Below are 18,423 nucleotides of genomic sequence, written 5' to 3'. Positions count from 1 at the left end.
CCTCTCGCTGTGAGGTGACAATGCTAACCACTGCTCCACCGTGCAGCCCAGTATTATTATCATCATCAGCATCATCATCTTTTTCTTCTTCCTCTTCTTTTATTTTTACTGTATTTATTACTAACAAGAACAAAAGCTAACGAGGAATCAACACAAAATACAATATAATAAATGACAATAAGAGAATAAAGTATATGTGCAAATTTACACAGTTTGTCTTGAGCTTGATTTTGTGCTGTGCCCCGGGTCTCTTTGCTTAAATCTGACTACGGGGCACAGATTTAACAGTAACACAATAACAGTATTTTTGCAGCGCCACCATCAAACTCGTTTTAAGTCTTTTATTTTGTAGCATGTTTACATGTGTGAGGTGGAGCAGGATGTGACGTCATCTCCTCTGTGTACACCAGCTGATCGGAGCATAATCAGATCCGTCATTAGAGTCATTTTGTAATGTTGTGAGTAATATTTGGGAGGTCAATAGCGGCAGCAGCAGTCCGGTGTTCCGGCTCACTGGCGACCGACGTTCGCGGGAAACTGCGGCGCGTGCAGCTGACGCTCGAGCTCGGCGAGGCCTGTTTGTTTTGGTTGATACCGAGGCCTAACTGCGATGCTAAGCTAATGAGCTAGCTGTCACTGTCAGCAGGATTCCTGAATGTAAACTACTGGTGAAGGAAGTGAACGGTCGGAAAATATCTTGTCACACGATGAAGGCCTGACGAACGGATAAATATTGAGTATTAAGCTAGCATCCGTAGTGAATGGGTCGAAGGTGATTGAATCCTATGTAGCCTGTCCGGTGCTCACACACAGAGACATCTCTTGTGCCAGCAGCGCTCTCGTCCAGCTACAAGATGTGGTTGAAACTGTTCTTCTTGCTCTTGTATTTCATAGTGCTGTTTATGCTAGCGAGGATTTTTGAGGCGGTCGTTTGGTATGAGACTGGTATGTTCGCCACCCAGCTGGTGGACCCAGTAACTCTTAGTTATAAGAAGTTGAAGACCATCCTGGAGTGTCGGGGGCTGGGATACTCCGGACTGGCCGAGAAGAAGGATGTCAGCGAGCTGGTAGAGAAATCAGGTAAAGGTCACACAATGATGAGTCATGGGTTGGTCTCTAAACCAAGCCTGTAAGGTGACACTCTTAAGAAACAGAATAGCTGTAACCTTCAAACACAACGTTGGTGTAGTGTACGGATGGAATAGTCTTCATTTGCATAACAGGCAGTAACACATGATCATATTAAGAAATTGTGTTGTTTTACATTATTTTTTTTTAATATTGTTAGTACAGTTTTTGTTATTATTTCAGGTGGCTCTGGGAGTGGTGGAGATCCAGTATTAATCAGTTTTCCTGTGTTTAATTTCAAAGGAAGACAGTTCCCTTAAAGTTAAAGACATCTACAGTATGTAAGCATTAATGTTTCTCTCGTGCTTCCATGGTCATAATTCCATCATAATGTTATCTTATCTTTAGGGATGCACGATAATATTGGCATGTCATTGGATGTCGGCCAATATTGGCTTTAAAATGAACTATCAGAATCAGCCAACGTGCTTTTTCTTATATGGCACCATGAATGCATATTACATATATGTAAAATATTCTATTTCATGTCTCCATCTGCTGTCAGGCCATCATGATAAGAGTATGCATGCATAATATGATGATAATTCTACTACAGAAGAGACTTGATGATCACTAAAATTAGGTGGGGAGAATATATCAATATCGGTTATCAGCTAGTTAAGTTGTTATATGTCGGCATATTGGATATCAGCAATAAATCTAATGTCATGTATCCCTACTTATGTTATGAAAAAGAAATGCACAAGTGAATGTAAACGAATGCCAGCAAGTTTGTTCAATAGTGCAAAATTTACAAGACAACCAATTGTACTCAACAAAAGAAAATAACCGTGTTAGTGAGCCCTTCTCCTTTTCCAAGATAATCCAGCCACCTGACTGGTGTAGCTCATCAAGATGCTATTAGATAGCATTACCATTACATGGGTGTAAGGCCCTGATCAAACAGAAAGTGTTTGGCAAGTTGCAAAACGCAAGGCGCACTGTTTTGCCTTTCTTTTTTTAATTTAATGCCACTTGTAAATAAAGGCTTGCTGCACCCTTTTATTCTTGCTAGGCAACCACCCCATCACCTCCTTACTTTCTTATTATTTTATTTATATCACAGCAATTAGCAGCTAGTTCCCTAAGATGGTCAGACAGAGGGTACTTGATCTAGCTCTGGTTGAAGGTGAGAGGCTGTCAGCAAATAGTTTGTTGGGGACAGGGAAACAGAGATCTGTGTGGGTACACAAAACCCTAATAAAGAGGATGGAATGTGGGGAGTCTGTTGGCCATTTCCAAGCATATTTTAGGATGAGTCGAGGGCAGTTTATAATTGGGGTTTACAAAGTTGTATAGTTCTGGGTATCCAGCAGCCGCTAGCCTACCACCAGTGTCTTCTCCATTGGTTACCATCTGTAAACTTGTGGTGACCACCACAGAAGGCCCGCCTTTCAAATCATCTGATTGCACTATGGGGAAAAAAAGCAGAGATGGCATGTGGCGCTTTTCTGCTCTCAGTTGAAGCTTTTTTTAACTCAAGGAGTTCAGAGCACTCCGGCAAAAATGCCATGCACCTAGAGTGCAGAAATGCGAGGCGCGTAGCAACGCAAAACAGCGAACAAAAAGCTTTATTCTCATTAAAAACAATTACAAAAAGCCACCTCTGGCTGCTAAAATGCTTTCTGTGTAATGGGCCTTAGACAGCTAACGTTAGCTAATGTTGCACACTGTTAGCACTTTACCTAAGTTGAAGAGAGGCAAGGCACTCTGGAACTCACATAAACGTGACATCCTTTGGATTTTCCTGCAAAAACCATCCCGAATCTCATATAGAGAAGTCAGTCCACAGGCTGTTTTAGGCAACTGAGAAAGTTGGGGAAGATGTCATTTTTAGTTTAAGTATAATTTACGTTACAATCTCTTCACTCACTGGCAATAAATTGGCAATGAAAAACAATGAATACATGTAAGAAGTCACATACAGTACCTTTTTAAAAGTTGCTGAAAAAATAAATATTGAATAAACAGCAGTATTAGATTGTCTCTGAAAAAAATACTGTTCTTATCTAAACATATGAAGCAAGCCACACAAACTGTTGAAAAAGGCTATGTCCCAACTGTATTTTTAATAATGAATGTGTTGTAATACCAATGGGATTTTCAGTGAGGTTGTCTGATCTCAGGAATAGACCCTGGAAGTTATAGTTTTACACTAGCTCTGTTAGTGCTTTTACGTGGACCCGAGGACCCTGTTTATGATCAGGTTTTTGAAGTATTCCATTTATGGGTTTGAGCATGTCAAGATATCAGAAACCCGGATAAATCCTTATCCTGGGCCCAGTTGTTCAGAAGTAATCTGATCGGATTTCAGCTATCGGGTAGGATCAAATCCTGAAAATGGGTCGTTCAAAAGAAGAAAAGGATTCTGAAATTGGATTAGATCACGTAATCCAGTCTTGGTTTTGATCTGGATCAAACCTTCAGTATGTGTTGTTCAAAACTTTTTGGTAAGATTGGGTTACCTTTGATCCAAAAGATCAGGATCATCCTGATCCCAGCTGAAGGGTTGATTCAGGGTGGATTTCGGGAAGAAAATGTAACAAAACTTTAAAATTGGTCAAATATATTTATACATTTATTAACATTTTGCACTTGATTTGTTTAACACAGGGTTCCTATGCAAGTATGGAAAGTATGGAAAAGTATGGAAATAAATGTGATCAATTTCCAGGTATTAAAAAGTATGGAAAATGAAAAATAAAGTATGGAAAAATATTTATGTTTCCAGACTATTACCACTGTTCTAAAATACTGTTTTCTAAAATAGAAAAGTAGGTATTTCCAAAAATAATTTAATCAATCTGGATCGTGTTTTATGCCGGGCCAAGCGCAGTTTGTGTGAGAGCAAACGTCTCAGAAAACATACCGACCCTTTTACCTGATTGACAAGTGGTATGTCCAGTCCGCTGCCCCATGACCCTCCTCCAGCCCCCCAGGTATCAAGTTTCACTCCAACACTGCACCTTCGACAAGAAGACGAGTTTCACGTGGTTCACAATGGGTAGATACAAGTTTTTGGATGGATGGCTTGACAATACCGTATATAAATACTGGTTGGCCAAGGATTCCCAATTCACACACAGAGCTAGATGCAAGCTTTGTGTGAAATCGTTTGACATCGCCAACATGGGGGAGAAGGCGATTCTGAGCCACATGAAAGGAAAAAACACAGACGTCTCGTTACTGCATTGCTTGCACCCAGAGTCCCAACCTTTTTGCCTCAGCCCAGACATTGAACTTACCTGAGTTTTTATTTGCATGCCATTATGGTACTTGGCCACAATCGCCTATTAAGAATAATTAAATATGATGTGAAATATGATACACTGATATATTTACTCAGATGTCGCATATTCTCTGAAAAAAACAACAACAAAAAAAAAACAGAAGTTTGGAAATTAGGGTATGGGTATGTGTAGGAACCCTGTTAACACTTACTGTGATAAAGTAGATAAAGTAGACATAAGCCTACACATGAAGCCCATAAAAGAATCCCCCAAATACCTGTCAAAATTAAAGAAAGATTATCATCTCAGAGATCTCTGTTTTGTTGTCTTTGGCGGCACCTATAGTGATAAGTGATAATCGTAGTGTGTCTGTTGGCAGACTGCCTATGTTGCGATGTGAAGTCCTATGGTTATCTGGATTTGGTAATCTGGAAAAGTTTGCATCATGATCAGGGTGATCCAATCTAAAGCTACTTTCAAAAACCGGCACAAAAGTAAGATGGATTAGCTGATCCTAGACAACAAAACATGGGATTTCCATCATCATTCATTATGAGATTTGGAACAACTTGGCCTTTTTATAAGAAACCCAAACATGCTAGCTGGAGTTTTCAAAAAAAACAAACTAACAAACAAAAGAAAACAACTATAGGATACTATTGCATGTAAACACCCTTTCCTGGTTATTGTGAACCACCAACTACCTGCGCAGACATGTTGTTTACTGAGTGACGTAACAGAAACACAAGAGCAAGAGCAATTATCTGATATAAGTATTGTAATAAATATGGATAAGACTTGGGATGGGCAGATATCCAATATTAAAGGACTTGGATCAGGATCAGAGACAAAGAACTTGATGGGCACGTCCCTTGTGTATGCAAGGAAAATATAAAAGATTGTAATGACAGTCGCAGCGTTCGAAGAGCCAGATTTCTGGTGTCCAGAAAATACACATAAAATCTGGACATGGTATTTATATCCTCAAATCTATAAATGGAATACTTAAAAAGCCTGATGGTTAACAGGTTACCCAGGTCCATGTAAAATCACCAAGGTAAAACTGTCAGCAGGGGCTGATACAGCTGCTGGACAGGGTCATGATCTGTCTGGAGACCAATACCAAGGATAATGAATGTGTATATTTAGATAAAAAAAATGTGTGTTTTTTTAATATGATGCAAGGATTTTTTTAAAAACTTGAAACAACAAAGATATGATGGGTTTAAGTGTAATTTTAGTGCCCGCCCCATTGACTCCAACAGAATTGACACCAAAGTCTGACTCCTCCAACACTGTCACTATAGTCATGACAGTTCCTTCTTTTATGCTTTCCTTAAGTGTAAGCAAACATACTCATGTATTGTTTATGTATTCATTCTGGTATCCTGTTGTGTAACCACACCCAGGTAGCTGATAAGTTCATACAAAATACCCTCTGCCTTATTCCTCCTTTCTCCTAAACAGTCATTGTTGTTTACCTGAAAGCTTATTTCTGTCTATTCCTGGTCCATAAATGGTCCATAAATTTTGCTTTCCTTTGATGGACATATGGAATTGATTGTTTGGTCTGTGACTAGGCAGAGTCTAACCTCTCCATACATGTTTAAGATATATTAAAATAATCTTTGTTGAATATTAATTTTGTATGATGTGTGTTTTCCACATTTTATGCCTCCACGACCTATGAGTATGTAAATGTGTTGGACACAGGACGTCTCGTACTTCACTGAAAGTCCATTATTCGTGTTTGTGCTTTAAGTTTCCACATCTTTATGTATGTTGCATATTGGATTATAGTTGGCTCCAAGTCATAAAACCTAATGGTGCATTAGGTGTTAAACAGATTTAAGGTGAGGACAGAGAAACTTTACCCCCTCAGTTCATGAATGTGAAAACAAAGCCTACATACAGTACAGGCCAAAAGTTTGGACACACCTTCTCATTCAATGCGTTTTCTTTATTTTCATGACTATTTACATTGTAGATTCTCACTGAAGGCATCAAAACTATGAATGAACACATGTGGAGTTATGTACTTAACAAAAAAAGGTGAAATAACTGAAAACATGTTTTATATTCTAGTTTCTTCAAAATAGCCACCCTTTGCTCTGATTACTGCTTTGCACACTCTTGGCATTCTCTCCATGAGCTTCAAGAGGTAGTCACCTGAAATGGTTTCCACTTCACAGGTGTGCCTTATCAGGGTTAATTAGTGGAATTTCTTGCTTTATCAATGGGGTTGGGACCATCAGTTGTGTTGTGCAGAAGTCAGGTTAATACACAGCCGACAGCCCTATTGGACAACTGTTAAAATTCATATTATGGCAAGAACCAATCAGCTAACTAAAGAAAAACGAGTGGCCATCATTACTTTAAGAAATGAAGGTCAGTCAGTCCGGAAAATTGCAAAAACTTTAAATGTGTCCCCAAGTGGAGTCGCAAAAACCATCAAGCGCTACAACGAAACTGGCACACATGAGGACCGACCCAGGAAAGGAAGACCAAGAGTCACCTCTGCTTCTGAGGATAAGTTCATCCGAGTCACCAGCCTCAGAAATGGCAAGTTAACAGCAGCTCAGATCAGAGACCAGATGAATGCCACACAGAGTTCTAGCAGCAGACCCATCTCTAGAACAACTGTTAAGAGGAGACTGCACGAATCAGGCCTTCATGGTCAAATAGCTGCTAGGAAACCACTGCTAAGGAGAGGCAACAAGCAGAAGAGATTTGTTTGGGCCAAGAAACACAAGGAATGGACATTAGACCAGTGGAAATCTGTGCTTTGGTCTGATGAGTCCAAATTTGAGATCTTTGGTTCCAACCGCCGTGTCTTTGTGAGACGCAGAAAAGGTGAACGGATGGATTCCACATGCCTGGTTCCCACTGTGAAGCATGGAGGAGGAGGTGTGATGGTGTGGGGGTGTTTTGCTGGTGACACTGTTGGGGATTTATTCAAAATTGAAGGCACACTGAACCAGCATGGCTACCACAGCATCCTGCAGCGACATGCCATCCCATCCGGTTTGCGTTTAGTTGGACAATCATTTATTTTTCAACAGGACAATGACCACAAACACACCTCCAGGCTGTGTAAGGGCTATTTGACCAAGAAGGAGAGTGATGGAGTGCTGCGGCAGATGACCTGGCCTCCACAGTCACCGGACCTGAACCCAATCCAGATGGTTTGGGGTGAGCTGGACCGCAGAGTGAAGGCAAAGGGGCCAACAAGTGCTAAACACCTCTGGGAACTCCTTCAAGACTGTTGGAAAACCATTTCAGGTGACTACCTCTTGAAGCTCATCGAGAGAATGCCAAGAGTGTGCAAAGCAGTAATCAGAGCAAAGGGTGGCTATTTTGAAGAAACTAGAATATAAAACATGTTTTCAGTTATTTCACCTTTTTTTGTTAAGTACATAACCCCACATGTGTTCATTCATAGTTTTGATGCCTTCAGTGAGAATCTACAATGTAAATAGTCATGAAAATAAAGAAAACGCATTGAATTAGAAGGTGTGTCCAAACTTTTGGCCTGTACTGTAAATCCAAGCATCCAAGTGAAGTCACAATAAGAATATGGAGGTAAATTAATTATTGGTTTTGGTTTTTTTTTTTCTCGTCAGATTATATTTTTTTGACTTGTTGGCCTGTACTGGGCGGATCGGTACTGGCTTGTGGCCAAGATGCTAAGAATAACTGGTTTACCCCTTTACACCTGACCTTTAGTTTGGTGGGAACAGTAACAATTTTTTTTGAAAGTAGGATTTGGTTTGGATTTCAGCCCTTTTCAGATCATTGCACTGTTTTATTCCTCCACAGGAGAGTTGACCCAGGGGGAGCTGTACTCAGCCATCAAGAAAGAGAAGGAGCAGACAGAGGCAGGAGATGCCAGCACTACACATTTCAGTGGAGAGATGCACTTCTATGAATTAGTGGAGGACACTAAAGATGGGATATGGCTGGTTCAGGTAAAAGCACTGAGTAACTGTATAGCTGTATATACTTAGTGGACATGACCATGATTCTACTACAAACAGTAGGGACATCACATTGGCCCTCATTTACGAAACAAACGTTTATAGAAGATGATTTCTGTGCTCAGATCTGTGCTGGTTTGTATGTTACATTGATAAATAAGAGCCTGTGACTCCAATAAGAAAAATGTAATATTTCAACGTCCATCTTGTTTAAGATGACCCATTCTGTCCCACTGTATGCTAATTTCACCTGCTGTCTGTTTTTTTTTTTTTTTTAAATCTATCTTGGAATTTTCAAGCTTTATCGAAGTGCTAAAAAATACTAAATCTGCAAAATACCTCTATAATGCAGGTGTTAATGTACAAAAACATAGCAGTCAGAGTGCTGTGAGCCAAACCCCCTCCACATCTGGAGGTGGTCTAGTTCACATTGCGACTGGATGTCAGACAGAGGCGCGTCTCACAAAATCAGAAGCGCCATGCTCCGTCAGCTGCTCCGTTGCCTTCCAAGTGAGCCAAAACTACAGCTGCAGTACCGATCATCTGTGTTACTTTTTTATTTCTTTTCTATATTATTTTAATAATAGCCTGATGTCACGGTTAGACAAGCAGACATACACACACCCACAAGCAGACATAAAAACAGACAGAAAGAGAATGGCAGATTGCGGAAGATTGCAGAATTGCATTTAATCTACTACGTCACCTGTTCAAAAATTACAGTTTTAGTAATGCTGAAAAAAGGCACTGTTGGGTATTGGTACAGAGTACCAGTATTGGTTCACTGGTTTACTGGTAAACTTTATTGGTTCAATACTCAACCATAATAGTGCTACTAGTGTTAACAAACTCCTCTGTGGTTTAAAAGAACATTTAACTTCGCCTCTTCTGCTATCTCAAGCTACCTGTCAGAAAGCTGCAGGCGAATCCTTCCTTTGCAAAGGAAATAAGTAGAGACTAAATTCTTTTCACTAAATCGGGCTTTTAAAGAAGTCAGACCTACCTGCTGTGGAAACTTACCCTCCAAACTAGCCTGGTCCTGGTCAAGTTAGCTTCCAGGCTTAGTGATACTTTAAGTTAAACCAACTTGAGCCGATACACGGCATAGTCATTCAGACTAAACACTGTTTGTCAAGTTCCACCTCAACATATCCTCTTTAGTACTGCACTGGTAATATGTGTCTGTTTGCACATGTCAAATTTCCATTACTGTTTACATGGGAGAAACTTAAATGTGCTGCAGAATATACAAACCAAATCACTTAATCCATCTAAAAGGGAACTGAGGTTTCTAAAATATATGAATAATAATGTATGAAGAAAGTTCTTCTCACTCACACAAGACTTTGACCCAGCAGGCCATACTAACAAGCAGAGTCAGAGGTGATGTCATGTTGCTTAAAACTTTGAAACCTGAGCGAAGTGGGTTGAAGAAGGCAATGAGCAACTTAACAAGAAATGCCCCCACAAAAAACAACAATAAACAAGGAAATTAGTCAATTTTTTAAAATAATTTTCTCTGTTCCCCTCTTTTTAAAACCTAATTTGCAGGTCGTTATCTTGTCAAGTTTTGTTGCTCATTGCCTTTTGTCCATGTTTTTGGAAGAAATCAAACTGATTTGGTGAGGTTTCAAAGGTTTAAATATTTGTGAAAGATGTCTGAATGCAGCACAAGAAAGCTGATCCAGGCTTCAAAGGACTGACAGAATTGTTTAATATTAGTAGCGTGACCCTGTCATGTCCCTGTGTGTACCCACAGGTCATTGCCCAGGACCGGGAAGCTCTGCTTAGTCACTCTAACTGGGGGAAGATGGTGCAGAAAGTGTCCCAGTTTGGGATCAGAACTGGAACCTTCAACTGCTCTAATGACTACAGGTGGGAAGCAGGGCAGTCCTCAGGTTCATTCATATCAGGGCATACTGACACATGACAAATAATGCTCATTTGACAGAAGCATTGGGGCTAATTGTCCTAGTAGGGAATTACATTTCTCCTTGTTCTGTGGAATATGTTTTGCTTTTTATTTCTCTCAGCTTCTGTATTTTTTTTTTGTCAGAAAGTAGCTAAAAGGCTACTGACCCAAATGAAAAATTCAAATGTCAAATCTAATGCGTCTAATATCTAAAGCTCTTACTAACTGAGAAAGGACAAAAAGTTCTATTGGGATTTGACCACATGTGCAGATATTATAAGTCTGCTGAATGTGGTGATTTTTAAATTTACCTATGGATATGTAGATGTCAGACAGATCCATCTGGTTATGGTGACCAAGTTATTTAGTCTTTATGTTCATGTTTTCAAGTGATCAGTGATGTATAGCCTTTTCTCTACAAAGAGCCCTGGGGTTTCACCTGGAACATGCAGAATTGAAAGACAAAAAGCAGTACAACTATAAATATTGTACATGGATAGATCTAAACAGAAATAAAAGTTCCTTTGATAACCTACAGGTCGGCTGTTTGGAGCCCCTGTGGTTTCGCTGTAAATTATGAGGGCGATAGTGAGAGAGAGTGGTGGATAAAAACACACCGAGCCAAAGAACAAGCCGTTGTGCAGCTACAGACTCTCCTTAGCAGCTAACCCAGTAGCACACACAGTGGGGAGACGATTCATCAAGAAAGACTAAAAGGTCCGTTAGTGACGGCTGTTAAGTTTGTTTTTATTTGACTGTGACATTTAACAAAGATGTTTATTCATGTATTTATTAGACTGAAAGGGCTCAGAGAGCTTGTGGGATGTAGCAAACTCAAAGAAACAGTACTGATACTATGCGCTCTAGTGTCAGTAGTAACATACTGTAAAACTTCAATTAAAATTCCCAATTAAATGCCCAATAATTTTTACTAACCTGGTGTGACTATACATTTTGACAAATAAAGGCCCGTCTCAATTAGACACCTGGTCTGCCAAGCAGTTCATTTCTAGATTAGTTCTGTATAAAACAGGTTGTTGGCTACCACCAGCTAGATCAAATGAAGGACTTGTAACTGATTTGTTATTCAAGCCTTATTTTATACAAGTATAATTCATTCTGGTTTAAATAAACAATTTGATCGTGTTTCCCATCTTAGCTGAGCAACAGTTTTATGTAAAGGAATTAAAGGTCTGTCCCATATAGACGCCTGTCCCAAATATAAGCCTATTAAGTTCAGTGATTTAAGCAAATAATAGCCCGGGCTGCAAATTGAAGTTTATAGTAGTTTATATAGTAGTTGAGGGGTTATGTTAAGGATAGCTCCAGTGCGTCGTAGAGCTTTTAGACCCACCCAAAAAAATCCTGGATACATAAATGGTAAAAAACAGTTTGACCCCACAATTCAGCACTACACAGTTCACGGTCTTTTACATGTTTTCAGCAAGTATTTTCTGACATGTATAATGTGTTTAAACAGAAATCACTGATTTTGTTTTACCCAGACTTTAACAAGCCCATTTCAGCCAGACTTTAATTCCTGCTATGTACAAACAAACAAACAAAAGCCAACCCAAATTATGTCAGTTTTCATAAGTGTAAAATTAAAAGCATTTTGTCTGAAATTTGTCTTGCATTTCTACTTTTTTGCTGTATCGAAAACGTACCAAATGGTGACACCACTGTATCGTATTGAACTGAACTGTAAATTTTGTGAACCATTCCACCATTAGTTTTTATTTGTGGCTATTCTACTGTGTTACTGTGTTAGCTGAGTTAGCTGACACTTTTCTATCTGCATTGCTGTGCACAGGGAGATGTGCTAGGGTGGTGAAATGTGATGTTGAAATGGGACTCAGACATTGATTAAAAGCATAGATTTTTTTTTCACCTTGTACAAACTAATGTTGCTGTTTAATCATGGCATTTAAAGTTCTGCTTCTTCCGTCATTCCTTGAACCCCTGATAAAAAGGACAAGCTATGATTTGAGGTACGCTCACATTAGTCTTTTGTTAAATGGAATGTCCCAAAGAAGGATGTGTTTGTGCAGTTCTGACGTGGGTAATAAATAAATGTTTAGAGAGTGATGACAAACTGTGAACAGTCTGTGAAAGTACTACAGTTTGTCATCTGGTAGTGTGATTTCGTACTACACAGGATGTTTCAATTTTCAGTGTATTAATGCACAAAACATACACACACATGTTCCTTAAATCTCCATGAACACAGGCAAGGAGGAGTTTTCTAAAAATGAGAGCAAATTTTATGAGGGACCTGACTTTGGATGCGATGATGTCATCATCAGTAGCAGACCTATCAGTCTAGGTGTGGACAGTAAACAGAGGACAGAGCACTGGTGGTCCACTGGGACTGATAAAGACCATCCAGGACATGTCAGTTGTCCACATGTAGTGTCTTCCTACCTGTAATGAGAATTGTACTCCAGAGTAACGTCTAACATGATGCTTGTCTGTTGTGTCCACCAGGTCATGTATCAAGCGTGGCTGGCAGCGCTCCACCCTCATCATGTCTGTTCCTCAGACTTCAGCATCGAAGGGTAAAGTCATGCTGAAAGAATACAACGGCCGTCGCATTGAAACTGAACACATTTTCCGCTGGATGACCTCACACGTGGCTCATCGAGTCAAAACCCTCCGAAATTCTGAGCAGCTGGTGGAGGAGTGGCGCTCTGACCCGGCCCACCCAGTCAAGATGTTTCTGTTCGCCCATCTGTCGCAGCCGCCCGCCTTCTTCTCCTCACTGTCTGTCAAGTTCACTGGCAGGATCGAGTTCATATTTGTGGATGTACGTCACTGGGACAACCACAGCAGCCTATCAGAGATTGATGTGACACAGAGTCCCGCCTACATTCTCAAGATGCCTGAGGGCATTTATCGCTATGGCAACAGGTGATGATTGAACATGGAAATTAGAAGGGGTTTTTGTTTATACAAACAAATACAAATGTATTTAAATTGTTTCTTCTTTTCACTCCTTCTCTCCTCCACCACCTTTTCTCCTCTCCACATTACCTTCACTCCTTCTCTTCTCCTCCACCTCTTCTCCTCTCCACCTCTCCTTCACTCTACCTCTTTTTCTCTTCTTCTTCACCTATTTTCCTCTCCAACTCTCCTTCACTCCTCTTCTTCTCTCCTCCACCTCTCATTGACTCCTCCTCACCTCTTCTTCTCCCTTTCCTCTCCTCCTCTTCTCCTCACCTTCTCTACTTCACTCCTCCTCTTTACCTCTCCCCCACTACTCTTCCTCTTCTCTCCTCTCTCTTCTCTTTTGCTCCTCTCTTCTCCCCCCCTCTTATGTCCTCCACCTCTTCTCCTCTCCTTCTCTACTTTACTCCTCCTCTCCATGTCTCCTCTTCACTTTCTCTTCTTTCCTCTTTTTCTCCCTTTCCTCTCCTCCCCTCCTCCTCTTACTCTCTCCTCTTCTCCACCTCTCTTCTACGTTTCCTTTCTTTCTCCTCCTCTGTAGTACTGGGGAGTTCCTGTCCCTGGCTGCCATGGATACTTTCCTGCGTTCAGTCCAGCCAGAGGTCAATGATCTGTTTGTTCTCAGTCTGGTCCTGATCAACTTGCTGGCCTGGATGGACCTCTTCATTACACAGGTCACTTCCTGTTTTTCCATAAGGCACAGTGGTGGTAATGAACAGTCCATTTACTTAAGTACTGTACTCAAGTGCAGTTTTGAGGTACATGTACTTTATCTGGGTAATTCCATTTAATATGACTTGATACTTCTACTCCTAGATTTCAAAGTGGAAATCTTGCACTTTTTACTTCACTGCATTTATGTAACAGCTTTAAAGCTGGCTGCATGCCTCATGCGGCAGGGTGCCACGTGCCTATGTGTTTGTGTGTCCTGTCTTTTGAATTTTGAAACATAAAGGTCTGATCTGAAAGGGTTAGTTCTTCAGAACAAGTGCTTTTTATATTTTAAGAACAATTTAGTGGTAATACTTACGTACTTTTACTCACAGTGACATTTTGAATGCTGTTCTTTTGGTAATAGTTTTCCAACACTGTGCTACTGCTAATTTTATTTAAAGGATCTGAATAGTTACTTAACTTTTTATCTTATTTCATTTTTTGAATTGCTTCTACACAGTGCTGCAGAGAGAGAACAGAGGCTTCCATGTAGTTCTGCATTTATTGTCCCGTGTTTTTTTTAACATGTATTTATTTTCATGGACAGGGAGCAACAGTCAAACGATTTGTAGTTCTGATCCGAACACTTGGAACCTACAACTCCATACTGCTGGTGTCCTGGCTTCCTGTTCTGGTAGGAAATCACTCATACCACACGGTTCTCACAGCTGACTTCATCAACAAAGTTAGTTTCTACACCTGCCTCTCTCAGTGGCGTTATCACAAACCCACTTGTTTTCTTTTTTTGAGGGGTTGTTCCAGAAAGGTGGTGTAACAAACCTGAGCTCTAAGTTGAAGGTACCCTGTGGAGCAGTTTTTTCATGAATGTGTCTCCATTTTGTTTACATCATGCATGTGCACATGTATGAGGGGCCGTCTGTATGGACAGCAGTGAGTACCTGACAGCCATGTGTAGACACCAGGGATGTCAACTGCCCAACACCCATTAATTGGTTACTATCCGGTTAAGTTCTAAGAACAACAACAACCAGAAACAAAAACAATGCAAAATTATGTGTATTTCAAGAGGCCTTTCCTTTTAGGCCAGTGCTCTGTTGACTCAGTGAGCTTCAGTACCTCATTTCAAAGTACTATCCATTTACAGAGGTTGAAATTTAAATGTTTTATGGTTTAAATGTTTTGTCTTTTATTTTTTGCCAGCCTTGCTGACAGCCAGCCAGTCAGCCATGTTAACATGTGGAAATACAGCACCCATGGCCGACTCTCCACTGGTTAGCTAACATTAGCCTTGCCTGCTCCGCACTGTGCACCACACAGGTCGGGTGGGAGTTAGCTAGTGGTGCTGCTCATTCATGCAAGCAGTGCAGCTAGCTTATGTCCACTCCCACCAGACCTGGGTGGTGCGCAGTGCTGTAAACTGAATAGTAGAAAAACTACCCTATAAACCGATATACTTAACCAGCCAAAAATACTCTTGGTGATGAACTGATTAACATCTAAACATTTACATCCATAGTCGACACTTTTTTTTTGGTTTGTATTTTTGTAATCCAGAGTATCTCTCTGATATGTCTTCGATTGTATACCTGAAATCTTGTTTAAATATGATAAAGTTTTCCTGTCTTGTTTTCGATCGCTGACTTCAGAATGCATTTTGGAAAGTTCGTCTTTGATGAGTTGATTCTCCAGCAGCATTAAGTCCAAAGAACATCTGTTAAAAACCCTGCACCACTTTTTGCGGAACTCATTGTTGTCTGTTTTAATCCTTAGCCTTTACACTGCCTATTCAAAGCAGGAATAATGTGCTGCTGTTATGCCGCCTCACCGTGCTGTATATAAGGTATGACCATGGAATAATGTTGTCTTGCCTTTAATCCTCCACGGAAGGTAGTAACAGTGCCGAAATGGTGACTGTATAAATAGGACAGTCTGCAGGATCATGGGTGGCAGGGGTGTGAGGACGTGTTATAAGCAACACACCGGGTGAGATTTAAAAAGCAGCTATCAGCAATTAGTGGCTAACTCAAAGAAGAAGAACAGCGGCTATAAATGGCCGCAAATTGGGAAAACAATTAAGTCCAAGAGCTCCTTACCCTCCGAGCAGAGGACTGTTTATAAAACCACTGCCAATGTGAATGTTATATGTCACACTAGAGGCCAACGCTGTTATGTTACATGTCATTCCCGTCAGGCCTCTTATGATTCCGCAAAGCCATGATGCAGTGTATAATCACACACTGGAGTGGAATGTTACTGCCGTTGTTTGGTTCTGTTTAAAAATGCAAAGGAGGTGTAAAGAAGGGACTTAACAGCAGCTCTATAGCGCTATCTTTGTAAAAAGGGGTCTTGTCACAACTGTGTATGCGATCAGTTGTTACAAATGTGGACCTGTGTGCACTGCAATTTTACACTGAATGTGGAGCCATACACTAACCATACTATTACTATTTGAACAAGTGGAGATTTGAATTGATGATAATTAATCAATGATTAATCACTCCTTCTAGGCTCTCCTCCAGCTGCCCTATCTGGACACTCTGTATGGTTACAGTCTGAAGCTGCTTCGTTACGCTGACACCACTACATTGGCCAGCCTGGTGAGAGCTGACTGGACCTTCTACTCATCCCACCCAGCTCTCTTCCTGTCCACCTACCTGGCCCATGGCCTGCTGGTCGACTACTTTGAGAAAAAACGCCGCTGTGGCATCAGGAGCCAAGAGGACAGCACCACCAACCTGGAATGGCTGGCCAGTCTGTGGGACTGGTACACTTCCTATCTGCTCCACCCTATCGCATCACTGCAGCAGGTCCCATCTGACCACTCAGACTGGGAGGATGACCCCAACTTCTTATTTGAGCGCTTGGCTTTCCCCGATCTCTGGCTCCGCCCATTAGTAAACATGGACTATATTAAAGCCCTGCCGACCTGGAGGTTCAGAGCTGTGGCTCAGGACAGGGGGGAGCAGTCTGCTGAAAAGCTGGATGAAGAGACAGATAGTTCACAGTCAGACACAGGGAGCAGGGAGCAGATGGATTCCCTTCCCGCTGGCCCCAGCAAACCTCCTCACAGCAGCAAAACACACAAGAGATCATTGTGCAGTCAGGACAGCAACACACACAATAACATGGACCCTAGCAGCAACTGTCAGTGTTCCACTGCTGCATCATCCTTCTGCTGTCGTCATGGGAACATGAGCTCACCATCAGCTGACAAAGCACCGAAGGACGGCTGCCTCACACCCGAAGGTGTCTCTAACCATCAGCACTGTGATTGGTCGGCATGGCCCTGTAACATGCTGCAGTGCTCAGAGTGTGTGGTGTGTCTGGAGAACTTTGTGAATGAGGAGCTGCTGATGGGTCTACCCTGTGGCCACGCCTTCCACCAGCAGTGCATAGTGGTGTGGTTGGCAGCAGGCAGACACTGCTGCCCAGTGTGTCGCTGGCCCAGCTACAAGAAGAAACAGCACAGAGCCGCACAGAGCAGCTCGACTGAAAACACACTGCAGGACTGATGAGCATGTCTCGGGGCCCTTCTTCATGTGTTCTCTCTACTCTCACTGTTCATTGGCACACAGCTCACTGGGCATTGATACTGTGTTTCATATCATCACAGCTTGCTTGGGGTGAAGTTGGGACTGGGGAGGAATTAGGGAGAAAACTTTGCCAGTAGGTGTGATCAGGGCTGCTGTTGTCATCAGTCAGCTTCCAGTTGAGGGCAATATGTTGGCCATTATGGCAGACAGATGAAACTATAAGAGCCCAGTCACCATGGTTTCTGTATAGACACAGTTACCATTGGTGAAGTCACAGCAAACTTGGTAGTGCAATAAAAAGATATTTCTGGTTTGACTTTTTTCACCTAGCAGAGTCCGTTCCCTCCTGAAACTGTCAGAGGGAGATTTCTTTCACATGATGTTGTGATTTCAGGCTGGACAAGAAACATCAAAACAGACATGTACTCTGTCTGCTCCATCCTGTATCATGATGACTGACTGCAGACGCCAACACCTCCATGCTCTGTGTGTTTGGATTTGTACTTCCAATTTTGTTAAGAATTGGAGGGAACTGGACAGTCTTCTCCATTGAACCCTCTTATCAGTCAGAACAAGAAAGATGTATCAGTCAGCACAACAGTACAATTCAATGAATGAATCGGGTGTGAAGTATCAACTCTAGTCCTTGTGGTCCTGAAGGTAGTGCCATGACCCCACCACCCTCCTCACAATCTTTATTTTTACATGACCTAAGGATTTAGTCTGATCATCCACAGACAATGTGCAAGTTTCCTGCCCCACCTCTGTCTATAGGTCCTACCTTAATTGTGCCCTATCACATCTAACAGTTTGTCTGTCTGGTGCATTTAAGAATGCAGTTCTCCGGCTGTGATTGGTCACTCAGAACCCAAACACATCCAGATGTTGTAGACTTTGTTTGTAGATACGGATACATAGAAAAGTTTGGTGGTCATAGTATGGATCTAATCACTGAGCCATGTGAGGTATTTAGTAACATGTCTGGATCACCCACATGTTTTTCACAGTAACCTCCAATAACT

General features: G+C 41.4%; 1 protein-coding gene across 1 annotated transcript; it reads left to right on the top strand.

Annotated features, from left to right (window-relative positions):
- The first annotated feature begins 363 nt into the window (after positions 1-363).
- On the top strand, positions 364-18,038 carry rnf103 (ring finger protein 103). Its single transcript, XM_033632860.2, has 7 exons — positions 364-1,080; positions 8,178-8,326; positions 10,095-10,210; positions 12,735-13,157; positions 13,735-13,867; positions 14,455-14,541; positions 16,376-18,038. Exons 1-7 carry the CDS (start codon positions 855-857, stop codon positions 17,378-17,380), a joined length of 2,139 nt encoding a protein of 712 aa, XP_033488751.1. The 5' UTR covers positions 364-854; the 3' UTR covers positions 17,381-18,038.
- The last annotated feature ends 385 nt before the right edge of the window (positions 18,039-18,423 follow it).

This window comes from Epinephelus lanceolatus, chromosome 7, assembly GCF_041903045.1.
Source record: "Epinephelus lanceolatus isolate andai-2023 chromosome 7, ASM4190304v1, whole genome shotgun sequence".
Classification (NCBI taxonomy): domain Eukaryota; kingdom Metazoa; phylum Chordata; class Actinopteri; order Perciformes; family Serranidae; genus Epinephelus; species Epinephelus lanceolatus.
The sequence above is the reverse complement of the archived record's forward strand: the minus strand, read 5'-3'. Positions and strand labels throughout refer to the sequence as shown.